This window comes from Hyla sarda, chromosome 2 (assembly GCF_029499605.1).
Source record: "Hyla sarda isolate aHylSar1 chromosome 2, aHylSar1.hap1, whole genome shotgun sequence".
Taxonomy (NCBI): Eukaryota; Metazoa; Chordata; class Amphibia; order Anura; family Hylidae; genus Hyla; species Hyla sarda.
The window spans coordinates 337086683-337114406 of NC_079190.1; the positions used below are offsets into that span (position 1 = coordinate 337086683).

At 38.7% G+C, this 27724-nt stretch overlaps 1 protein-coding gene across 4 annotated transcripts in view; it reads right to left on the minus strand.

Annotated features, from left to right (window-relative positions):
* Positions 1 to 17687: 17687 nt before the first annotated feature.
* The window catches only part of CDK18 (cyclin dependent kinase 18), a 222569-nt gene continuing 212532 nt past the window's right edge, over positions 17688 to 27724 (minus strand). For all 4 annotated transcript variants that reach the window (XM_056558054.1, XM_056558053.1, XM_056558055.1 and 1 more), the window contains exons 14-16: positions 19234 to 19324; positions 18655 to 18732; positions 17688 to 18115 (exon numbers count right to left, since the gene is read on the minus strand). In XM_056558054.1, the coding sequence (XP_056414029.1) occupies positions 18081 to 18115; positions 18655 to 18732; positions 19234 to 19324 (204 nt within the window). In that variant the 3' untranslated portion in view covers positions 17688 to 18080. The remainder of the gene's footprint in view (positions 18116 to 18654; positions 18733 to 19233; positions 19325 to 27724) is intronic.

The following is a 27724-nucleotide window of genomic DNA, read 5'->3' on the forward strand; positions in this document are numbered from 1 at the left end:
CTCAAACTATTAACTGTACATTTATTAATCTTTTTAGGTACTGCAGTGCACCCATTCCATTATTACTTTGGTCGCTCACCTTTGAACCTGTTCAAGCTCTCCAATATTTTTCTTGTGCTCTGGTGCCCAAAACTGTACACATTATTCAATGTGTGGTGTGACTAGTGATTTGTACAGTGGCAGAGCTATGTTCAAGTCATGTGCATTAGAACCCCTTCCAATGTACCTCATAATCTTATCTGACTAAAATTTTCTTCTCGATGCCAGTTTTACCCAATGTTTTTCCATTCAGTATGTAATGGTGAGTTTGTTACTAGTGATGCCTCTGGCCCATTTAATTAAGAGGTATGAGCGCTGGACCAATCAGCTGCTGCCTCCCAGTAACAGGATATTTGAACTTCTTTGCAGCCATTGCCTGTGAGTGTGGAATCTTCCCTTCACCTGTGTTCTTGTAACTTGTATTTGCTTTGATCTCACCTGACCTCTGCCCGTGATGTGACCCAGCCTTTGCCTGCTGATTTTGTACTGTGCTGTCTGCTAGGTTTTGACTCTCTGGCTTGTCCCTTGTTTACCCTGTTGTCTGCTGATTTTGTACCTTTAGGCCCATGTTTTGCTGATCTTGCTTGTCTGACTTCCCTGATGTCCTGTTATTAGCGAGGGTAGGGACCATCCCCAAGCTGGGGGCTGCCATTTAGGGTGTATTGTCCAAGTACGCAGGGACAGTAGTTGAGGTGAGGTTAATGTTTGTACTGATCTTAAATATTTATAGATCCAAATAGAGTAATACAAAACATTTTTTTGTGTAGAAGTAAAACAAAAAATAGCTATATTAATTTTGTCACTATATATTTGTCACTAGCATTTCAAACCTCCTTTGGCCTTCAGAACCACAGCTATCTGTCATAGCATTGATTCAATGGGGGAGATTTAGAAAAACCTGTGCAGAGGAAGAGTTGACCAGTTGCCCATAGCAACCAGACTGCTTCTTTAATTTTTTTAAAAGCCTCTGAAAAAAAACAAAAAAAACCCTGTTAGCATGCCCTTTCATTGTTGGTTAAACCTGACTATGCATATTAGTGGAAAAAAACAGCCATGAGGGGGGAGACACTGCCTATACAGCTCAAAGTCAAGATTATGTATAGGCATAGACGTGAATAAGGATACAAAAAATGTCATGCTGCACTAAGATGGCCGCCCTATCACACTAAATAATCAAAAGACAAGGGCCTTGGTAAGAGAGACGACCAAGAACCCAATAATCACTCTGGCTGACCTCCAAAGTACCTTTGAGCAGATGGGAGAAACTTCCAGAAGATTAACCATCACTGTAGCACTCTACTATCTAGGCTTTATGGCAGAGTGGCTGGAAAGAAGCATCTTTTCAGTATAAGACACATAAAAAGCTCTTGCAGTGTGAAAAGCACTCAGAGGACTCCCAGACTGTGAGGAACAAAATTCCCAGGTCCAATGAAACCAAAATTGAACTTTTCTGCCTCAATTTTTTTTACTGCTGAAAATACCAGCTGTAAGCACTGTATGAACATGGCCTAGGAAGGAAAATCTTTTCTTTTTCCTACTCATATTATGCGATTATGCTAAAATATTCATAGGCTGCAAATCAAGTGACTGGCTCTCAAAAAATGTTTTTCAGAACCTTTATTGTAATTTTATTATATAACATTCACAGTTCACAAATAAATTGTCAGCAACGTCATTTAAGTTATCACAGCATTTCACATACAAAAACAATCTAAACATTTTTTTTTTTAGAAAACATTCAGAGTGGCATTACCAGAATACAATCTCTGTCGTTCTTCATCAATACAACCATTAAAAATACAAAGGCCTACATTTAACAATTGTCAAAAAAATACTCTCTAAAAAAAACTCTCAAATCTACCATTAATCTTTGGAACCTAATATTTCAAGCACATATTTTATATACCAATCATTTTACCAAGATGGGAAATGACTTTAAGCAGTAATTTATCAAATATCTGAAAGGATCGACAGTAACACACCCACAAAAAGAGGTCTACATAGTAATATCGCAAGGGTTAAAAACAAGACTACAATGATAAAATTGAGCTTATATTTTGTGACTATTTCTTCAGAACAAATGTTTTGGTAGACTTCTGAAGTTGCGTCACAGTCCTGCAGAAGGAGGGACATGCAAGACAACATGCTAAAGATTCAGCCTGATATAAAAATTCACTGGAGCCATAGATGTTAAATGTCAATAATCTAAGAATGAGACCTTACGTAGAAGTTCAAGGCTTGACTTATCAATAAGTATATATATGCAAGTGACTTAAATATATACATATGTGTTTAGCACTACAATGCGTGGCTCTGTTGGCCATCAAAGGCTTCTCTTAAAATGAAGAAGTTTAATCTTCACTGGGTGACAAAATATAAAGTTAAACTGAATATTATTTGTTGTATTTTTTTTAATTATATGAGTTTTTCATGCAGGGAATGTTTTTCACTATGTGGCCTGGGCTGCATTGAAAATAACAAAGCGGTATACTTTCCCGGCCCACTCCCTTGCTGCTGCCAGTTTCCCCGACACTTGGTCTCCACTGTGGTTCACTTCTTTAGTACTTCCGGTAAAGTTTCGTGTGGACAGGAAATGCCCTCTCTGCAGCTGATCTCTAGACTATCTATGCTTAGCAAACACTTCCTCATCTGTCACCAGAAGTAGCATAGTGGAGACTACAGGAGCAGGTCAGTTGAGAATACGGCTTTGTTATTTTCAATGTAGCCTGGGCCAGATCCCCTGCCCAGACAATTCTCTAGAGATGTTTTCTCTTAACAAATAGGAGTGATGCATAACACAGGAATTCTCTCTTTGGTAGTGTAATGCATCACCCCCTTGGGGGGTGCACTAGATATAACACAGTGTATCAAGTGTTACTTTAAATAAGTATGTGCACCCACAAGTTAAACACAACATTAGTAATAAAAATTTAGCTCCGTATGATGCCCATTGGTAAGGACCTATACTGCTTGTTTTGTAACCCTTGCAATTATTTCCTTATATTTATGTTTACCTTTATGTTTGCTATTTTCAGGTCTTTACTGCTGGGAGACATTATATCCCACTTGTTCTCATTCTCTGTAGATTTATTGGTATATTTATTTGCAAAGGAAGAACAGCTCCACTTAATATTCAGCTTAAATAACAATAAACGGATCAGACCTCAACGGAAGGATGGTTAAATAGATAGTTGATATGTTGTAATTGTAATGCCATATAATGATATATAATAATACAACTGAGGGATATGGCTGGTAAAATAGGTGTTTTATTAACTAATAATGTAACATACAATATTGGATGAACCCAAATTCCCAAGCAGGGCCCTTGCTATGGGAGTGGTAGACAAGATGTTTATGTGACAATAAAGTACATATAATACATACAATGAAATACAAGAAATAAAATATAAACATAGTAAGTAGATTATACTTTTATCATAAAATATCTTAAAATGCCACTTCATAAGACTTTTGCAAAAATTGTTTCAGCGCTGGAATGCATAAGATAAACCTATTCAGGATGGGTGCCAGGCTGGAGATATATAGCAAGTTAAATGTGCGTTGGCAATCTCAATGTTATAATCCAAATAGATAGTAAAAATGTATGAGCAGGTTGGCACGGGCGCTGGAGTTTGCGGCCTGTGTTACCTGCAATCTTCCATAATAGAAAAAGATGAACAATGTACAGCGGAACTGTGTCCAGCTCACTGTATAGATCTCACCGATAAGTGAAGAGAAGCGAGAGTTTCCGCAGCGGCGTCCTCGTGCAGTGCGGTCTCTTCTGAGGATGAAAAACACTAGGCAGTGGTCCAAATAGCCGGGGACTGCAGCGATTGTCAATGAAGTTCGTCAGTGGTGAAGGTGGCACAGTCAGACTGTTACAGTCTATGGGCAAGGCCAGACGTGTTTCGGGGAGACCCCTTTATCAATGGCAGTATAGTGTTGGTGATGTGAATGTGGTCTTATATAGGGTGCCATATTTGATTGGCATCTGGGTTTTTTTGGAAAAAAGAAAAGAGGAAAAGGTGTCATCTGGATTATGTATAGGAAAAAGAAGAAAACTAAGGATAATGGATTGAACAGTTTATTGAAAACTATAACCGAACTATAACATAAACTATAACTGAATTAAATAGATAAATATGTCACATATATTATTAAAACATAGGCACAATGGCTGTTGACATAGTGAATAAATATATAATGCATAATATAGGGAAATACCAGCAGTCTAAGTTGTATGATGATAAATGAATTATGTTATGAGAATTGGATGTGCAGTATAGAGACAGATGATCAGCAAAGGGGACATATGTGGTGTATTAACAATAAAATAAAATAAAAATGAAGACAAAAATAAAAATACTAATAAAATAAAGATAAAAATACAAATAGAAATGAGTACATGGAATAGAGTAAAATGGAGAAAAGAACTAAAAATACATGTAAATAAAAATACAAAACTATATAAATGAATGAAAAAATCATGAAAAAAATGGCTAAAGAAATCCAAAAATTTCCATTTCTGAGTTAAGGCCTCTGGGTTGTATCGATTTGAATTTGTATATTTTTTTGGTTTTAGCTCTGGACATCTTTGACACGAAACCTCCTCCCCTCCAATCTTTCTTAATGTGTTGTATGCCAAAAAAATTTAATCCTGATGGGCCTTTTTGATGGTATCCGGCAAAGTGGTGGCCGTTACATTTTTTGATACTGTATACATGTTCAGATAGTCTTGTTTTTAGTTGGTCTTTTTGTGCGCCCTATATACTGTCGGTTGCATTTGCACTGTAGGATGTATAAACCTGTTTGGTGTTGCAGGTGATGAGATCATTGATCTCCCACTTAAAGTTGTTCAATGTACTAATCATTAAACAACTTGAATGATTCATTCAACAACCTGGCTAACTACTGGAGGTTTTCATCAGTTCGGGATATGCATTAATTGCAAAATAAGACATTTTGCCAAAACAATAACATTAGTTCATTCAACAGCTAACAACTTCAAGTGGGAGATTAATGATCTCATCACCTGCAACACCGAACAGGTTATACACATCCTACAGTGCAAATGCAACCGACAGTATATAGGGTGCACAAAAAGACCACTCAAAACAAGACTATCTGAACATGTATACAATATCAAAAAAGGTAACGACAAACATCCCCATTCTGCCCACTTTGCCAGATCCCATCAAAAAGACCCATCAGGGTTTAACATTTTTTGGCATACAACACATTAAGAAAGATTGTAGGGGGAAAGATTTCGTGTCAAAGATGTCCAGAGCTAAAACCCAAAAAATATACAAATTCGAATCCTTAGAACCCAGAGCCCTTAAAGGGGTACTCCGGCCCTGAGACATCTTATCCCCTATCCACCGCTGGGGACCCCCGCAATCTTGTATTCGCCACCCACCTGTTTGAGCTGCATGCCGTGGTGCCAGCTCACAAACAGCCGGGTGGCGACCACGGGGCCGGAGTATCGTGACGTCATGACTCCGCCCCGTGTGACGTCGCCCCCTGCCCCCGCTATGCAAGTCTATGGGAGGGGGCATGACGGCCATCCTTTTCACGATTTTTTTCATTCATTTATATATTTTTGTATTTTTATTTACATATATGTTTAGTTATTTTCTCCATTTTACTCTATTCCATGTACTTATCACCAGGTTAATTTTTATTTTTATTTTCAAAAATATGTCCCCTTTGCTGATCATCTGTCTATACTACACATCCAATTCTCATACCACATTAAGTTATCATCATACAACTGTTAGACTTAACTGGTATTTCCCTATATTATGCATGATATATTTATTTACTATGTCAACAGCCATTGTGCCTATGTTTTAAGAATATATGTGACTTATATATCTATTTAATTAAGTTATAGTTTTCAAAACAATTTAATCCATTATCCTTAGTTTCCTTCTTTATCCTACACATAATGCAGATGCCAACTTTTCTTCTTTTCTTTTTCCCCAAAAACCCCAGATGCCAATCAAATATGGCATCCTATATAAGACCACATTCACATCACCAACACTATACTGCCATTGATAAATAGGTCTCCCCGAAATGCGTCTGGCCTTGCCCATAGACTGTAACAGTCTGACTGTGCCACCTTCACCATTGACGAACTTAATTGACAACCGCTGCAGTCCATGGTTATTTGGACCACTGCCTAGTGTGTCACATTCTCAGACGAGACCGCACTGCACGAGGACGCCGCCATCAGGACACGAGGACGCCGCCATCAGGACACTCTCGCTTTTCTTCACTTGCTGGTGAGATCTATACAGTTAGCCAACGCAGTTCCGCGCTGCTGCTGTACATTGTTCATCTTTTTCTATTACGGAAAATCACAGGTAACACAGGCCGGGCGAGCTGCAAACTCCAGCGCCCATGCCAACCAGCGCATACACTTTTACTATCTATTTGGATTATAACATTGAGGTTACCAACACACATTTAACTTGCTATATAACTCCAGCCCGGGACCTATCCTGAATAGGTTTATCTTATGCATTCCAACACTGCAACTATTTTTTGAAATGTCTCATGAAGTGGCATTTTAAGATATTTTATTAAGTTAGTATAATCTACTATTTTTATATTTTATTTCTTGTATTTCATTTTATGTATTATATGTACACATACTTTATTGTCACATAAACGTCTTGTCTACCACTCCCATAGCAAGGGCCCTGCTTGGGAATTTGGGTACATCCAATATTGTATGTTACATTATTAGTTAATAAAACACCTATTTTACCAGCCATATCCCTCAGTTGTATTATCATATAATATATGATTATATTGCATCACAATTACAACATATCAACTATCTATTTAGCCATCCTTCCCTTGAGGTCTGATCCGTTTATTGTTATTTATGTTAATTAAGCACCTCGGCAAGGTTTGGACATACTAATATACACGGTAGTGTGTAGCTTCCCAGCTTGTATACTAATATTAAGCTTAGTCCTATATTTATGACTGTCTCTTCAATTACTTCTTTCATGTATAATAGAATAACTATACACGTTGATAAATTAGCCTCATATAATAATGACCGATTTGCAGAGATTTTCCCACTGGAATTTTTCAGACAAAAATCTAGACCAGTGTTCTGACTTTGGAATCGAAAAGTATTGAACTCTTATAATAAAATGTAAATATATATCTTCCATATTTAGATAACCTTTATTTAAACAACTAGACATTAAAATAGGTAAATCACTTGCAACACAGGGTTCTCTGTATATTTGTATATAGCATTCAGATACACACAGTCAGACAGACGCACACACATTAGACCTCAGCTCTGATAAATACAGTAGATTTTATACATCCCGATTGGCAGCACTTCTATCTCTCAGGCACATATCTGGGGATGCATAATATAAATACTATTGGACTCCCTGTAGATTTCTACTCATTTATTGAAGGACTGTACATTTAAGGCTGCATTCACACTGCGGTTGGAGCGTATGGCTGCCAGATCCGGCTGGGGGAGGGAAAAACCGTGCGCTCCCGTACCCCAGCCGGACTGGCGCCGAACTCCATTGACTTTAATGAGCCGTCCGGAGTCAAACAGTGATTCTGGTCGGCTCATTATTGCCCCGTTTCCAGTTTTGTGGCCGGACTTAAAACCGTCTGTGTGAATGCAGCCTAAGATCAGTGGTGGTCAACAAGTGGCCAAAGGTCTACAACTACTGCCTAGGTTTACGAAAACTGTCTAATTCTTAGACAACTTGAACTTGGACCAAACAGTGCATCGTGCTGTTTGATTAATCTGTTACATTCTGAGGTTATGTTCACACACTGTAAAATAAAAAAATAAAAAATAAAATAGGTATAAAAAGCGTCCGTTTTTTTAAATCTAATTATGTGTTTTATTAAAGTCCATGGAAAAGCGGCCATCAGCATACACATTGGGAGTCATATTAAAAACTCTTTACATCAAAATTTCGGGTTTCGAGCCAAAATGTTGGCGCAAAAAAGTTTGCATCAGTTATTCAAAGTGTTTTACATTATTTAAGGTTTACACTAGTCACACCAGTTTTGCAAAAGTGGGCATGGCTATGTAAATTTCATGTTTTTACATGATATTTTCAAAGGGGTAAGAGTCCATTTTAAATCAAAAATTTCACACCAGCTTTTTGATAGTGTAGAAATCACAGAAATGGTTGTAGTTTTTTTTTCTTTAGTTTTTTTGGGGAAAATTTGTTATTTAATCAATTATTGAAAAATGAATAATTATTATTTGAAAAAGTTATTAAAAAAATTTATTTTTTCCACTTTTTCTTTCTTGGTCACTGCACCTGAACTCACATTTAAAGGGGTTATCCAGGAATTGAGAAACAGAGATAATTTCATTCAAAGACCACTGTCTGTCTCCAGGTTGGATGTGGTTATGCAGCTCAGTTCCATTGAAGTGAATGAAGCCAAGTTGTGCTACTACACCCAAAGTGGAGACAGACAGGAAGCGGTCTTTTAAAGAAATTAGGCCTGTTTTTTTATTTCTAGACTACCCCTTTAAGCCCTATAAATGTTTTATTTATACAGTTATTGATTGTCTGGGCACTAGTAATCATGGAATATTACGTGAGATGCCTTCACCAGAATTTTCCACTATGGTTGATCCACTGTGGAGGTAGCCAGAGGGCTTACCTCAGTGTTAATGCTGGTCTCGGCTCTTTGATTGATAGAGCCTGGCTAAAATAAAACAAAAGCTATTAAAATTAGGTATCCTTGTAACCATATGGACCTACAGAATAAAGCTATGGGGCCTCATTTACTAAGAGGGTCGGGTTTTTACTAGTGGGAAATTTTTTTTTTTTTTATTTCAGACTTGCAGGATTCCTCTTTTTTTCTAGATGAAAATTTCCAGCCACTTATCCACAGGATTTTCTGGGAATTCAATGGAATTCAATAGTAATTCGGTCGGGTTGTGAAACCATGCCCCCTTTTGGGCCGGTCATGCCTCCTTTGCGATAGACCATGCCCCTTTTTAGGCTTTTCACAGTGCAATGTCGGGTTTGTCGAATTTTCCAGGTGCACACTGTCACTGACATGTCGCGCTAGAATAACCCGACAAAAACTGGTCGGTTTCAGCTTAGTAAATGAGGCCCATGGTGTCATTTTTACCAAAAAGTGCTCTGCGTAGCATCAGAAGCTCCCAAAAGTTACAAAATGGAATTTTTTCCCAATTTTGCCCCACAAATATTCTTTTTCTGGTTTCATGGTAGATTTTATCGTGAAATGATTGACATCATTACAAAGTAAAATTGGTGGCACAAAAAAAAAAATCATTTGGGTCTATAGGTGCAAGATTGAAAGTGTTATGTTATTTTAGAAGGTGAGGAGGAAATAACGAAAGAGCAGAAATGAAAAATGGCCCGGTCCTTAAAGTGTACCTGCCGTAAAAAAACAAATAACGTTTATATAATGTAGATAATACCATTATATGTATATTTGTAATATACATTGGTTAAAAAATGTGTATATTTTTGTCCCTGCAGCCATTGCCTGTGTGTCTCTATGAGGAGTCCAAAAACAGGAAGTGTGGGTGGGCAAGCAGGGCTCTGTGCAGTAAGGACAAGCAGGGCTCTGTACAGTGAGGCTCTGCGACATGCTACGGGCTCACACATGAGGATGGTTGACAAGTCAGGAGCCTGCACAGAACCCTGCTCGTCCTGCCCTCACTTCCTGTATTTGGACTCCTCATAGAGACAAACATGCAATGGCTGCAGGGACAAAAATATACACATTTTTTAACCAATGTATATTACAAATATACATATAATGGTATTATCTACATTATATAAAAAGTTTTTGTTGACGACAGGTATACACTTTAAAAGGGGCTATTATCGCTATAACAGAAATTACAGTAGTTTTTCAATATCTCCCCCATTCTATTAAAACTTTCAGCATTTACACACATTATTACATAAAAAAAAAAAATTGCCACTTTTTTAACCTATTTTACAGGCATATTTTTGTTTTGATTTTACAGTGTGTGAACGTAGCCTTAGATCGTCTAATTTAATTTAGACCAACTATTAGTTGGATTTGGTTCTGATCTTAATGACACATCTGATACATGATGAAAAATAATTTGGGAATCCCCTATTGAAGCCTTGTCCAAAAAGACTGTGTGAACCCCTAAGCAACCAAATGTTGTCCACCAATGGTCTTAGAGATTTTGATAAAGTTTATAGAAAAAAATAGAAATCAGCATTTTAGACATAATACTCATCACCCGTTTTACAAGTGCTTGCTCAGAATGGAAACCAGTAGAGCAAGGAATCTAGAACATATACAAGTGCTTTTAGAAAGTGCAAAGCAGAGACAGGAAGCATAAGAAAAAGTGATACATGAAGAGGTGACTCCCTGAACACTGATACAAATGAAAGATGTACCTCTTTAAAGGGCTACTCTGCAGGAAAAAAAACTGTTGCCAGAATATTATACAGATTTGTAAATGACTTTTATTTAAAAATCTTAAACCTTCTAGTACTTATCATCTATTGTTTACTACAGAGGAAGTTGTGTAATTCTTTCCAGTCTGACCACAGTGCTCTCTGTTGCCACCCCTGTCCATGTCAGGAACTGTCCAAAGCAGGTGAAGTTCCTTATGGGGATTTGCTCCTGTTGTGGACAGTTTATAACATGGACAGAGGTGGCAGTAGAGAGCACTGTGGTCAGACTGGAGCATACAGCAGCTGATAAGTGCTGAAAGGATTAAGATCTTTGAATAGAAGTCATTTACAAATCTGTTTAACTTTCTGGCACCAGAAATAATGTTTTTCTTCTCTGGAGTACCTTTAAATAGTCGAAAAATGTCCAAAGAGAAAACAAGTACCTGCCACCGGTTATGGAATAGACTATAAATCAGTGGTGCATCACAGATATGGAAACAACTTCTGATAAAGTAAGTCAAAACAAAGAAAAATAGAATCTGGATCACTCACCCAATGATCTTGACAGTCAGTACTTTATTGATTGAAATCAACAGAGATAAAATCTGTAAAAAGTACATGCTAGGGAGCGGAGGCAGTGTCATGCACCAGGCGACGGCATCCGTTTCACGCACAGAGGCGTGTCATCAGTCCCATTGGTGATGTCAGTCTGCTGGTATTCGTGCTTTAAATACATGAGCATGCACATACTAACATATAACAATGACTGACACAAAAAACATTAACAACATAAAAGCGCACATATTAAAAACAAAACACCAGGTAGTGAAGTGAAATCCTGCAGATAAATTGCCAGCAACTTGGTTATAGGAAAATATTCAATTCGTTCCGCTCATTTTAATCCTAGGGGACCTGTAGCATCTATATGCATGATCCACCAAGCTTCTCTTTGCATTCATCTCAAATGTCGGTCTCCACCATCTTTTAACGGTGGAATCCTTTCTATGCCGGCAAATTTTATACATCCAATTTCGCTGCTATGGACATCCACTATGTGTTTAATAAACTTAGTGGCCCTTGTCAGGGTTTTAATGGATCCAAGATGTTCTCTGATACGTTCAAACAGCCTTCTTTTCGTTATGTAAAAAAGACCACACGGGCAAATTAAACAGTAGACAACAAAATCAGTTTTACAAGTGATCAATTCTTTCACTGAGAAAGATTTACCGGTAGATCCCAGTTTTAAATATGTCGTATCCAGGTTATGGGAACAAAAGGAACAATTATTACATTTATAGTTACATATTGGTGCATTAGTCTTCAACCAATTCTTAGAAGAATCATATTTCTTTCTTTCTAGTTTCTTTATTAAACTTCCTACTGTTCTAATCCTTCTAAAAGTAATAACAGGTTTACGCAAAGCAATGTATTTAACATCTGGATCCTGTTCCAACATATACCAGAATTTCCTTACCGCATTTTTCACAATAGAATTTATAGAAGAATTTTGGAATGAAAAAATAAACTTTTTGGCATTCTTCTTTTTCCTATTTTTGTGTTTCAGTAATTGGCTTCATTGATAACCATTTCTGGGTAACCCCGTTCTATAAATCTATATCTCAAATCCTCAGCCTGTTTGAGGAACCGGTCATGGTAGTTGTTAATTTGTTTCAACCTAATAAACTGGTTATAGGGGATACTTGATTTAACGTGTTCTGGGTGGGAGAGGTCATGTTAGATCTCTAATAAAGAAACTAAAAATCATAAAGAAATATGATTGTTCTAAGAATTGGTTGAAGACTAATGCACCAATAAATGTAATAATTGTTCCTTTTTTTTCCTATAACCTGGCTACGAAATATTAAAAACTTGGATCTAAATCTTTCTCAGTGAAAGAATTGATCACTTGTAAAACTGATTTTGTTGTCTACTGTTTAATTTGCCCGTGTGGGTTTTTTACATAGGCAAAATGAAAAGAAGGCTATTTGAACGTATCAGAGAACATCTTAGAGCCATTAAAACCCTGACAGGAGCCACTAATTTTATTAAACACATAGTGGATGTCCATAATAGCGAAATTGGATGTATAAAATTTGCCGGCATAGAAAGGATACCACCGTTAAAGGATACCACCATTACTTATTAGCTGCTGAATACTACAGAGGAAATTATTTTCTTTTTGGAACACAGTGCTCTCTGCTGACATCACGAGCACTGTGCTCTCTGCTCCAAAATGAAAATAATTTCCTCTGTAGTATTCAGCAGCTAATAAGTACTGGAAGGATTAAGATTTTCTAATAGAAGTAATTTACAAATCTGTTTAATTTTCTGGCACCAGTTGATTTAAATTTTTTTTTAAAGTTTTCCACCGGAGTACCTCTTTAAAAGATGGTGGAGACCGACATTTGAGATTAATGCAAAGAAAAGCTTGGTGGATCATGGAAACAGATGCTACAGGTCCCCTAGGATTAAATGAACCAAGTTGCTGGCAATTTATCTGCAGGATTTATGTTCACTACCTGGTGTTTTGTTTTTAATATGTGCACTTTTATGTTGTTAATGTTTTTTGTGTCAGTCATTGTTATATGTTAGTATGTGCATGCTCATGTATTTAAAGCACAAATAAAAGCGGACTAACGTCACTGATGGGCCTGATGACACGCCTCTGTGCGTGAAACGGATGCCGTCGCCTGGTGCATGCCACTGCCTCTGCTCCCTGGCATGTACTTTTTACAGATTTTATCTCTGTGGATTTCAATCAATAAAGTACCGACTGTCAAGATCATTGGGTGAGTGCTCCAGATTCTATTTTCTTTCTTTTTGACACCCTGTAAATAGTACTTGTCATCAAACCATATTTTCTAAACTAACTAGGATTTTATTTCCTAACTACTCCTAACACCCGTCCTGCCCTAAAAAAATTTTGGGAGCTTTAAACAGCTCTGTATCACCTTTCCCCTGCTCACATTTTGTGAGCTCCTGGAAGGAGAAAATGGGCGTTCCCCAGCAGAGCTGTGCCTCGCCATGCCCCGCACACACTCCCTGAGATTGGTCTCCTGCCAGGCCGGAAGGAGACCAAAATAATGGTTTGACGTACAGCAGGGAACAGGATAGATCACATTAAAAACATATAAAGGTTGAGAATTTTAGCAGCAAGTAAATAGCAAAGTGTCTAATAATTACATATTAGAAGTTATATATTAGAAGTTTAGTTTGGTGACAGGTACTCTTTAAGGAAAGGATTATTTCTGTATAGCTCCAAATAGATCATAAGTACTTGTTAAAAGACAAATGTGAACTGCAGATGTAATACATATTTAACTATAAGTAACATTCATAAGTAGATACTAGATATTTAAGAATCTCATTGGAACTGAAACAAGGTCTCTATCAGGCTCTGTTCACACTACCAATACCGTCTATCCTGCCAGGTTCCTATTTCTCTTTGACTACAAGAATAACACCATCTGCAACATTATTCTTTGTAGTTAGGAAATCGGAACCCTGATTGACATGGAAATGCCACTAACAAGTGCATGGTGTTCGTGTAATTAGAGCCTAAAATTCTTTAATCAGGCTAAACTAGTGGGTACGACAGCACTGCTGAACAGCCACAAATGTTGAGAGGTTGCCAAAATAATGTGCATCTGGGCACATACAGAAATGTAGTCTTTCTAGTCAGTAGGAGCAATAGGAAACAATGCAATGTTGTGAGTTTACGTATAAACCGGATTCTATGTAATCCCATGAAGTCACCACATGCACTGATCCACATATGCTTAATTCCAGCCTCTCGGACAAGCACCTTAGGGGCTATTTAGAGGATAAAATTGCACCCACTAGTTTAGCCATATTACAGATGACTAGATATAGGGATCTATGAGGTAGAGTTCCTTTTGAATATATTTGCACTTATCAGTAATCCTATAATATGGGAAATACAAAATTTTAGCTTCAGCTTCTCCTTTACATAGATTATGCAAAATGATTTAATCTAAGATCAAGTACACTAGATGTCTGGGGTTTAAAGGATCTCCATTTAGGTATACTGGGGTAAGTAGGAGTTCAACCTTTAGAAGGGTGTAAGGTATGCTGGTATTTCATAACAGTTCTTGCTATAGATTACATAATCTGTGTGTTAAAGGAGCTAGGAGTATTTCGGGCAGATAATGGAATGCACAGGAATGTTAGAGGATAGATACTTGTGTGATCTTAATGTCTACAAGTATGTGTACATTCATCCTCTATAATAAAGGGCAGCCTGTGAATACATCTCTTTTTAGTCCTCATCCCTATTTGTATGCATAATGAGGCCCCCTACCAAGTGATGAATGGACATTGCTGGACTACTACTGCTTTTTAAATGTCATATATATTATTATATAAGTCAGCAGTTTTGATCTAATGGGAGTTTAAATAATCTGGTGGTTTTGCAGTCCTGCCCCTATATTGCTAAACTAAAAAATAACTAATGTCACATTACTTAAATATGATCTTCAAGAGAATATTTCTCATGAGAAATCTTTTAGCCTAAAATTTTAAAGAAGCACTCCAGGAATTATTTTCTTGCATTTATAGTGCAGTCTAGGCAATTATAACAAAATAATGTAGAGGTTCTTGTGTGTGATTTGTGCTCACCTGTTTTAGTTCTTGTAGCAGGCATGGTTTTGAATCCTCTGGCTTTGCACTTTTTCACAATGTTTTATTTTATGAGAAATATTGCCATGAGAAAGTGATTTGACCTAAAATCACAACTGAGGTGTTTCATGTTTTAGCTATGTATTTGCTGCGATTTTCCAAAATATGTTAAAAATAACACATTTTTTGTCACATTATCACATTTGTGCTGCTTTTTGTCATGCTTTTGGGAAACACAGCAAAAACTGAAAAAACATAGTAAAAATGCAACGTGTGAACAGAGCCTCAAGAGAAGTGTATAACTACTGATGAGGCATTAGCAGCAGTATACAGATAGTGCTGGGGGAAAGGGAGCTGCTCTGGAAGCTGCCAAGAGAGTCTGATAGGTAATGATGTAATCCTGTAGCTCATAGGAAGTCATCTGACCCAGGACCAACCATTTCCTCTGACACATTATGCACTGTTTTTTTACTGTGGGTCAGACCTGTGATCACATGCCCTAGTTACAGTAATGAAAGGTATGTATTCAGTTGTGCTAGAATGAAACAAATGACACTGTAGGACTAGTGATCTGAGAGTGAGTAATATGGGTAAAACATGGAGTGCTTCTTTAAAGTTTAGGTAGAACAGAATTCTGCACTGAAACTGTCCTTTGAGCATCAGACTTTCTTATGTGGCCACTAGAGATGAGCGAACTTACAGTAAATTCGATTCGTCACGAACTTCTCAGCTCGGCGGTTGCTGACTTTTCCTGCATAAATTAGTTCAGCTTTCCGGTGCTCCGGTGGGCTGGAAAAGGTGGATACAGTCCTAGGAAAGAGTCTCCTAGGACTGTATCCACCTTTTCCAGCCCACGGGAGCACCTGAAAGCTGAACTAATTTATGCAGGAAAAGTCAGCAATCGCTGAGCCGAGAAGTTCGTGAGGAATCGAATTTACTGTAAGTTCGCTCATCTCTAGTGGCCACAATCACTGCCATACCTTGTTTTATTTGTAGCTAGTTAGTGACTGGTGGTTAATATTAAATTGTTATTTTTATTATGGTAATTTCTTTAATACACTATTTCTGGTGGACCTAATGGCTCAGCATTTGGTGGTGACACTGTTTGCCTGTGGTTAGCACTGGAAAACATTTTTTTTTAGCATCTGGTGCCAGAAAGTTAAATAGATTTGTAAATCACTTCTATTAAAAATCTTAATCCTTCCACTAATTGTCAGCTGCTGTTATAATTCACAGGAAGTTCTTTTCTTTTTGAATTTCCTTTCTGCCTGACCACAGTGCTCTCTGCTGACACCTCTGTCCATTTTAGGAACTGTCCAGAGCAGGATAGGTTTTCTATCGGGGTTTACTCCTACTTTGGTCAGTTCCTAAAATGGACAGAGGTGTCAGCAGAGAGCACTGTGGTCAGGCAGAAAGGAAATTAAAAAATAAAATAACTTTCGGTGGATCATACAGCAGCTAATAAGTACTGGAAGGATTTAGATTTTTTAATAGAAGTAATTTACAAATCTGTTTAACTTTCTGGCACCAGTTGATTTAACTAAAAATGTTCTCAGTGAATAACCCCTTTAAGCAGGTGCATCACTACAACAAGTTTATGTGTGGCCAGGAGTCTGTGTGTGTGTGCATGTGTGAGATAGCTCCATGGTTGATAAGGTTGAAAAACACAAGGGTTCATCAAGCCCAACCTATAACCCCACAGTGTTAATCTAGAGGAAGGTGCAAAACCCTTTTAAGGCAGGTGCCAATTGTTCCATAATAGGAAAAAAAATATTTCCCAACTCCAAGTATGGCAAACAGAATAAATATTTGGATCAATGCCCTGTCTCCAGAAATGTAGTACCCATAACTTGTATTATTAGATTTTTTATGACATTTTGCATGTGTGTCATTGTTGTGGCCTATGTACAGTTTCTGCTCTCCCTAAAGCACCCCCCTGTTAGGGCTCATTCACATCTCTGTTGGAGCTTAATTCAGGAAGCTCCGTTCACAGATTTTGTTAAAAGGATGGGAGGTGAGCAGAGAAAAAAATAACTGCAGGTAGATGTTTCCCCCTTGGGGGCTGCAAAAGGGCAAGTGATCTGCTCCAAATCAAAATGGAGACTCACTGACACGGCACAGCTCAGAACTTTGCACCAATGGAATGGAACACTATTCATGCCACAATGAGGCTATTGAGCAGTCGATGGCCCCAAAAAAGGCCATGTCTGCTTGCTACCACTGCACAGTTATAATAGTGGTGATGAGTTTGTATTTCGAGGAACTGATTTAAGTGATACATTACATTAGGTGATAAGTAGAATACATGGGCACCATTTAAGCAATATGAAATAAATAATAAAAGTGGCTCAAGAACAACATTGACTATTTCAAGGTTGCTCTCATAGTAAAAAAAAAAGTTGGGAAACTATGCAGAAACTATTATTTTTTAGATATATGCTGTAATTTTAATATTTATACCCAAATAGGGGCTACACAGCCAACAAGGAGCAGCTTTAAAAAACCTGGATGGCAGACACAGGTGACATGAAGGTATGTTGTCAGGTCCTTTTTCAAAAGGCAGAGCTGTAGATCTACAAACCACTGGCATGCAGGGACAATTTTGGTATGAACTGATGTTTTTACCCATGTAATTTGGAATTCAGAGTTCTCTGCACCTTTTCAGCATAGGTTAACCAAGACATATAAAATGACTGTGTGATAAGATGAAGCAAATCCATGACTTTTTTTTTTAAACATTTCAGTTAATCTTTCCTTATCAAAGGGGCTAATAAGGCGCAGATGGGATCTATTAGAGTAATCACTTCTATTACACATGTCCTTGTACCAAGCATTGATACACAAATAATAGTACATTTGGCACAAGGCTCACTGCAGACTAGTAAGGTAATGTTAATACTCATAGCTTTTTATTACTGCAGGAGTCTCTGGCAGTGGAGAATGGATGTTACCCAGTGTGCAAAAGTTGCTTTAAAATATACTCTGTCGTCTGGTTTTTCCGCGACCTGCAAAAAAAAGTTCACAGGTGACACACAGGTAGTAAGTAGTTAAAGGGCTTATTCAGGCTGTAAAAATGAATGGCCGATTATATGGATAGGCCATCAATAAAAGATTGTCAGGGATCTAACTCCCGACATTCCTGACGGTCAGCTGTTTGAGGGGCCTTTGTGCTTATGTGAATGCCGCAGCCTTCAGTGTTTACTTGGACTTGTCCTTGCATCACTATAGTAGTAGTGGTAGAAGGAACTGCAGGGTTGTTCTTGCCCTGTTGCTACAAACAGTACGGCAATAAATGGATTGCAATTCGAAATTGAAGAGGTTGTAGCACTTTCAAGAGTACCACAGCCCCTAAAAAGCTGATAGGTAAGGGTGTCAGGAGTCGGACCTGCACAGATGTAATATTGATGGCCTATTGAGAGCAAGGTAAGCTACCTAAATGCATTGATAAACATGCCATGTAGAACTTCAATGTATTAGTGCTGAACTATTGTATTTAGATTACATATAAATAAATTAGTCTTCTAGAAAATTGCTTGATCTCTACCTGTCTGATGGAAGATGGAGCCACGGTGGCCAGGGTCTTTTTGAAGCTGGATATCCTTTAGAGTAAAGATTGAGATATCTATAGAGAGGTAAGCAATTGTTACTTAAGTCAACACAAGATAATATTTATTTACAGACAACACTTTATGAAGAAGGAACACTAAGCGGTGTATATATATTTATGTGAATTTTTGGTATGGTTGGAGAAACAGCAAATAATCGCACAATATCTGTGCTAGCTGCAGATGTGATCTGTTTATTTTCTGTTTTTTTCTGCGCTTGCTAAAGGGGTGTGGCCTGTAAGAAATGGGCTGTGGTTTACAGTAAAGTGGGCATGGTCGCCCCTGTTCACCAGATATGTGGCAGTTTACACTGGCAAATCAGCGTAAACTGCTGTTGAAATTTCGGAGCTAGCAAAGATTTCCGCATTGGCACACAGGCTCGCTTGATTCACATAGATAAGTCCTCTTTTACATAAATCCTGTGATCCTGTGCACTGGGGGAGACGTGATAAATACCTCCTTTAACTCTGAGGAATGCTATGTCAATGGAATACTATATGTAGCACACGGTCACTTACTGTCTGGCAGTGTAAGCACACTCTCTCCAAAGGATTTGAAGTAGGGGTGTCGAAGAGCGTCATCTGCTGATATCCTCTTCTTGTCCTCATACTGAAAGGTATGAAGCAGATGTTTTATGTACTCAGGAGACTACAGCTGACATAAGTACTGAGAATTGGTTATAGTCTCAGCAATAGCAAGGCTACTACAAAAACTCAAGTTAATATGTGGAGGTGCATTACCAGACACACCCTGGAGAAAAAGAGACTCTTTCATATAATCTCTTTGTATTTATTTTACTTGGAGCAGAAATAGAAGAACCAAAATAATTTACAAGAATGCAAACTACCTACAGGGAACAACTATCTACAAGGAAAACTACCTATAGCTAGCTAACCTAATGGGAGAGACCTACCTACTCTTCCCCATGGTAGTAACAGCTGTTGTTGTTGTTGTCAGTCTGTCAGTATAAAAGGTCCTCCTAATCTTAGGTGACAGACTGACAACATTATTGCTGTCAAAGGAAACCTGTCATCAGTTTTATGCTGCCCAAACAATGGGCAATGTAAAGCCGGTGCAGGGTCGCCTGTCCGGGACAATATAATGTACAGTGGTCCTCCGACATACGATAGTTTCAACATACGATGGCCTCTCAGAGCCCATCATATGTTAAAGGCAGCATCAACATACCATGCTGCTGTGTGTCGGGGCCATCGCTAATACAGCTATCCGGCAGCGCTGAGGTGATCCACTGTGGAGGTAGAGGGAGGGCTTACCTCTGCTTCCTTCCAGGTTCGTGGCTCTTTATTTGATTGAGCCTGGCTAGACCAGGCTCAACCAAATGAGCACAGAGCAAAACAGATCAATGGAGTTCTATGGCACTCCATTGATCTGTATGAGGAATCTAATGATTCCTCCTAAAAGTTCCCTAAGCTTAATAAAAGTTAAAAAAAACGCACATTAACCCGTTCCATATTACAAGTTTTAATCACCCCCCTTTTCCAAAATCCATATAAAAATTTGTAAACATAAAAATAAACTTCATCAGACCCTGCCCCTTTGATCCAGGTTGCGTGTTTAAATGGAAAGAAGGCTTACAAAAACATGCGTTAAAAACAACATTCTGTTAACATATATTTCATCACAGGAACACACTGATGTCTATTCTAATGCCACCTACTACTGCAATTTTCCTTGGGAGTAGATATGAGCACCATGTACATGTACCACATTTATGGTTGCCACAAGGTCCCGACTTGCTAAGCCAATCTAGTTCTTTCTTGCTAGTAAACAAGCTGCTGGTAAGTGTATCCTTGAGATTCTTACATCTTCTGAATGCCACTAGGGGTCTGTCCTTTAAATGGTCACTCTCATTACATTTTTTTTTTGCTATTGCTCTCCTCCCGGAGTGCTGAAGGGGGGTGGGGGGCCAACTAACAGCATATGGCAGTTAAGTGTGAGAGGAGCTATGATTGGATGAGGCTGGACCCCCCCCCCCCCCCCCCCCCCCTCAGCACTCCAGGCTGCACTTCCTGTTTTTGGGCTTCGGTCTAAAGTCTGTGTATGAGATGGGGGAAAATGTGCTCTTGAGCTTTTTAAGCACATATAAAACATAGAAAACCTCATTTTTTTTAAACAAAGTATATTAGAAATATTTTTTATTTACCATAAGGAGTGCAATAGAAAAAAAATTTGTTTTAATGAGTGTGACCATTTAACTTTTTACATAAATCAGGGTAATTTTTAATGAGTAACCAGTTTTTATTGGTAGCATTTTTTACTGAATCGACAGTTTTTACTGAACCCATAGGGACTCAGCCTATTTTGACCTTGAGGACTCAGCAAATTTCCGTTTTTGCATTTTTGATTTTTCCTCCTTCCCTTCTAAAAATCCTAACTCTTTAAATTTTGCACCTACAGACCCATATAAGGGCTTGTTTTTTGCATCAACAATTGTGCTTTGTAATAACATCACTTATTATGTAATATAACTTGCGGTGCAACAAAACATTTTTTTTGTGGGGTGAAATAAAAAAAGAAACGCCATTTTGTAAATTTTGGGGGCTCCCGTTTCTACACAGTGCACTTTTCAGTAAAATGAATACCTTATCTTTATTCTGTAGGTCCATACGGTTATAAGGATACCCAATTTATATAGGTTTTATTTTATTTTAATACTTAAAAAAATTATGAACTACATGCACCAAAATTAGTATGTTTAAAATTGGCACCTTCTGATCCCTATAACTTTTTTATTTTTCAGTGTACGGGGCGGTATGAGGGCTCATATTTTACGTCGTCATATGAAGTTTTTATCTGTATGATTTTTATTTTGATGGGACTTTTTGATTGCTTTTTATTAATATTTTTATGGTATATGAAGTGACAAAAAATTTTCAATTTTGGACTTTGGTATTTTTTTGTGTGTATGCCATCGAGGGTTAATGCCGGGCAGTGGCCCGATTAGCTGTGGGTCCTGGCTGCCCACCGGGTTTAACCCGTTCTCCACCAGTGAGAACGGTTTAAACCTGTTAAACTGGACCAGGGTGTACGGGTACGCCCTGAGTCCTTAAGGATCGGGGATGCAGGGCGTATGTATACGCCCTGCGTCCCCAAGAGGTTAAAGGAGAAGCCTTCTCTTTTGCAAATCCCAAACGTCAAAGTTCCAGGTGGGCTAAAGGTAAAAAGAAAAGATATTCTGACTATTGGACAATGGATTCATAGTCAAGAGGGAATGAAGATCTACCCACCCCCACTAACCAAGCCTCTGATACGGGAACAAATACATCTTCTATGCCAGACCAACTCGAATCTCACTTTTATCAGGTAGACAATAAGGGGCAACGGGAGAAACAGGAAAAAGAGAGAACCGCTACAAGAAAAAAACAGATCCACAAAAACGCAAGAAAGTGTTGTGGCAGAGAATTGTATAGTGATAAATATGACTGATCACAGTTTTGAGGATGAGACCTTATCCCTTTTGAAAAAGGGGTTCAATTACTGTCTTACTGAAAATTTTAACATTGATGATTTTGAAGTTGATCTCTTTAAATCTGTCCGCAAGTTTAATCTCAAAAAAGTTTTTTCTAATAAAGGATTTACATGCAGTAGACTCTGGTTCAGCATCTGAAAGAACAACTGCAGCGGAAAACAGTTATCCCCTGGGACCCCCCGTGATCTCCTAAACGGGGCCCCGGTATTAGCACTCAGTGTGAGCGTTAATGCGCGTAGCGGCCCTGTGCTGGAGATCATGGGGGGGGGGGGGGTCCCAGCGTTCGGACCCCCGTGATCAAACATTTATCCCCTATCCTGTGGATAGGGGATAAGTGTTTTCCTCTGCAGATGTCCTTTAAGTGTGGCCTCGAATACTGATCTGAAATGCTTTGACAATCTGATAGATTTACTTAATGAGGGGGAAGATATAGGGGAGGATAAAGCTCTAGAAGTACAAGAATTCACTGGTAGGGTGAAATCAACATTCTGTCCCCCATACCTCCGGGTAGTAATTTAGATATATTTTACACTAGAGTACTCGAGGAAATAAAATCTCTTATTTATGCCGTTGACCCCCACAATCTTACAGTAGGTTAACGTCAGGCACTGACACATCTGAAGAAAATGGATGACATAGTGATTAAAAAGTCAAATACGGGCGGAAATACTGTAATCATGTCCACAGAATATTATATAAATGAAGCCAAACGCCAGCTCTATGACGTAAACACATATGTAAGATTGTCAGAGAACCCTACCCCGAGAATTAAGTCCCGCCTTCAAAGTTTGCTTCGTTGTTACACTGAAGAGGGCATAATATCTAAAAACAAAGCTGAGAAACTGATTCCTTCATTTCCTTGTCACCCGCAATGGTATTTACTGCTGAAGGTGCATAAGACCCTGGTCTCCCCTCCGGGACGCCCTATTGTAGATCGATCACTGAGCCATTGTCCAAATATTCTACAGGAGGTACCGTCGCTGGTGAGGGATACGAATAATTTTCTCACCTGCCTGAAAGATCTTTCTTGGCCTGGAAAAGGGTTACTAGCTTCAATTGATATTGAATCCCTATATACAAGTATTCCCCAACAATTAGGTGTTACAATGATCCGGGAAATATTGACAGAAACTGGTAAAAGTCCAGAAGTGATCAATTTTATTTTTCATTCCTTATTATTTGTACTTGAATACAACTCTCTCAGTTTGATAGTGAATGGTTTAAACAAATCGGGGGTATGGCCATGGGCACCCCCGTAGTTTGCACATTTGCTAATCTTTATGTTGCAGCTTTCGAAAAATGGTTTATTTTATCAAGGAGAATCCATTTTTGGGCTCCATGACGTGCTATCTCAGGTTTGTAGATGATGTTTTCATCGCCTGGGATGGCACCTCATCGGAGTTCAATAATTAAGTTCAATAATTAACAACACTAAGAATATGAAACTGAAATTTACTTTTAAGGTAGATGAAAAAAGTCTAGAATTTCTGGATGTGTTGGTACAGGTTGAGGACAGCCATCTGACCACTTCCAGTTGTAGGAAACCAACAGCATGCAATTCTCTCCTTCACTTCGCCAGCTACCATCCTAATCATGTCAAACGAGCGGTACCATATGAGCAGTTTTTACGCCTCCACCGTATTAATAGTTCAGATCATGTTTTTTTAGCACAGGCTGGCGAATTGAAGGAGAGACTGCTGTCCAGCAATTATCCAGAAAGGACTCTTGACGAAGCATTGTTGAGAGCGTTTTTTAACACAAGATAGGAGTACCCTTCTGCCAAATAAATGAAAGAACATTTTTTGAAAAGATGGAAAAAGCCAGTTCTCGTTCTCCTTTAAATATAGCCCCCTTTGCCGATTCAATAAAAAAATGCTATCAATAAAAACTGGTTCCTCGTTAAAAATTAGCCTGATTTATGTAAAAAGTTAAACGACAGACCCCTAGTGGCATTCAGAAGATGTAAGAATCTCAAGGATACACTTACCAGCAGCTTGTTTACTAGAAAGAAAGGACTAGATTGGCTTAGCAAGTCGGGACCTTGTGGCAACCATAACCGTGGTACATGTACATGGTGCACCTTGGGAAAATTGCAGTAGTAGGTGGCATTAGAATAGACATTAAGAGTCTTATCACCTGCTTTGCCCCATGGGTAGTATATGATATCCACTGCAAATGCGGTTGTTTTTACATAGGAAGCACCAAGAGGCCAATGAATGTAAGGTTCCATGAGCATATTTATTCTGTGAAGTCGAAAAAAGGTGCCCCGCACTTAAAAAATCATGTTTTGGAAAAACATAATTGAGACGTCAAATACCTATCTTTTTACGGTATCTAGAGAGCTAATGTTAGTGAAGGCCAGGATAGGCAGAAAGCCCTTTTACAAACGGAAGCACGCTGGATTCTAAGAACGAATGCGCAAGGAAATTTGGGCTTGAACAACCATATTGACTTCAGTGTGTTCCTGTGATGAAATATATGTTAACAGAATGTTGTTTTTAAGTGTTAAGACTCGCACACATCCTCCTGTTCCATGAGCTAGGCCGAGAGCAGCCGCGATGTGTGTGAGTATGCGTATGCGAACAAGCACATCAAAGAGTGTCTGTTCGTAGCAACGGATTGCCGCTATGAGCAAACACAGATGTAGGCAGCACTGTAGGGTCCATTGTCGGCAGATCCGCACCATAAAATACGCTGCGGATCCGTCTGTGTAAATGAGCCCCAAAGACACAATGCATACATGTACGAACAGTGCCTGCTCCCACTCCCTCGGCTAAGGCCAGGCAAAGGTGTGGCCAGGGGCCGACTGGGGGCCCTTGCTTTATTTGGTCCGGGGGCCCTGAGTGTTGTCAGTCTGCCCCTGGCTGCATTTTAGTTCAGCCTGCGCACGCTAAATTTGAAGTATTACCCCACAGTTTCTGCCGCCTCCCTGAGGTCCCGCCGGCGGTCTTTGCCTTTGGAGTCTCCCCCAAAGGTACCACCAGTTCACCAGGCATGAACTTACTTGCCATTCAGGTACACAGAAAATCTAGGTGACAATTTCTCATCTAGCTTTTCCATGTTCCTTAAGTAGGCATGCCACTCAGGAGTATGGAAAAGCTAGGTGAGAAATTGTCACCTAGCTTTTCTGGGCTCCAGAATAGCATATCTGCTTACCATAGCTCAGCTTATAGATAGATTTACCTATAACTTTTAGTCAAATCTGTCTATAATAGCTGAGCTATGATAAGCAGATATGCCATTCAGAAGCCCAGAAAAAGGTAGGTGACAATTTCTAACCTAGCTTTTTTCATGCTCCTGAATGGCATTTCTGCTTATAAAAGCTCAACTATTATTAGCAGACATGCCATTTAGGAGCATAGACAAAACTAGGTGAGAAATTGTCACCTAGCTTTTCTGGGCTTCTGAGTGACATATCTGCTTATCATAGCTCAGCTATTATAAATAGATTTACCTATAACTTTTTGTCAAATCTGTATATAATAGCTGAGCTATGATAAGCAGATATGCCATTCAGGAGCCCAGAAAAGCTAGGTGACTAGCTTTTTCATGCTCCTGAATGGTATATCTGCTTATAATACATCAGCTATTATAGACAGCTTTGACTATATGTTATAGGCAAATCTGTCTATAAAAGTTGAGCTAATATAAGCAGATATGCCATTCAGGAGCATGAAAAAGCTAGATGAGAAATTGTCACCAATCTTTTCTCTGCTCCTTATTGTCATTTCTTCTTATATTAGTTAAGCTATTTTAGACATATTTGCCTATAATTTAGAGGAAGTTATCCTTATAGGCTATAAGCAGAAATAGCATTCATGCTCCTGAATGGCATATCTGCTTATAATAGCTCAGCTATTTAGCAAAACCTGTGTCAAGGAAGCGTGGTGCAATTGCCCATAGCAACCAGTCAGATTGCTTCTTTCATTTTTATAAAGGCATCTGAAAAATGAAAGAAGTGATCTGATAGGTTGCTATGGGCAACTGCATCACTCTTCTGCTACATAGGTTTTGATAAATCTCTCCCAATATGTTTGCAAAAAGTGCACTGTGTAGAAAGCCACCAAAAATTGCAAAATTGCATAAATTTTTTTTTCGCCCACTTATATTTTTTTGGGTGTTTCACTGTAGATTTCATGGTAAAAGTAGTGATGTCATTGCAAAGTATAATTGGTGACGCAGCAAACAATCCCTTGTATGAGTCTGTAGGTGGAAAAACAGCAATGGCATTCAGGAGAATGAAAAAGCTTGGTGACAATTTTTCCCCTGGCTTTTCCATGCTCCTGAACGGCATATCTGCTCATAATAGATCTGCTATAAGACAGATGTGCCTATAAGCAGATATGCAATTCAGGAACACAGAAAAGCTAGGTGACAATTTCCCTTTTAGCTTTTTCATGCTCCTCAATGGCATATCTGCTTATATCAGCTCAGCTATTATAAACAGATATGCCATTCAGGAGCATGAAAAAGCTAGGTATGAAGACCTTTTCCTTGTTTCTGAATGACATATCTTCTTATAGCTGTACTACTTTATGTGGTGCTGGGTAATTGCTGCACCTAAAATGTTTCCCTACTAATTCTGCAGAAACGATATACATCTGGAAGGAATAAAAAAGAGTACGACTGTGATGAGAGAAGATATTGCTTGTGAGTCCCACAAAGACATGGCATTATAACCATTTGGGCACTATAGATAGGCGGGGTTCACACTTGCGAACAATGGAAAACAAGTTTGGACATTCCGCACATTTGACTAACCGGAGGGCACTAGGACTGCTTGGGAATGCACCGTCTCATAGGCGGCAATGCATTTCCATGTGGTATCCGCAAAAAGAATAGACAAGTCTATTCTTTCTGCAGATGCAAGAATATGAATTTTTGCACAAGAAACATGTTGTGTGAACAGTGCAGCAGCTTCTCATTTAAACCAATGGGACTCTGCTGCTGTGGGATATTAAAGTTGAATTCCCAATGGACATTCTGTCATGTGAACATACCCATAGAGTGCTTGTATAGAGGGGCCAAGGGTGCCAGATAATTGCAGAAATCTTTTCTATAAGGTTTCTGTTATGGCACTTTATTGGTAATTAAAATTGTTTTAAGTGCATCTGTCATACGTTTTATGCATTTGAAATTGCTAGCATAGCCAAAAAAGATGTTCAATACTTTGCATATGTTCATAGATGTTATTTGATCCTTTATTTTGCTATACAAATTTTTTTTTGTATGGGTGCATTAAGTGTCAAAGAGGTGTGGCTAGGGTGCGCTGTGCTACAAGGCCACAACACTTCTCCGCACCTTCTTTGATGACACATGCATCCCCTATGCGCTATGAATGGCGATTGTGATGGTTTGAATTCAGACTTGCAGCTTATGAACCCCAATCCCCATTCACGTCGCATGCACAGGATGTCAACATGTCGCTGGCAAGCAAGCCCTGGTGTTAACCAAAGAAGCAGTGGGTGGGACTTTACATCAGATAGATAATACAGTCTGGGAGTATAGTGGACCCTCTA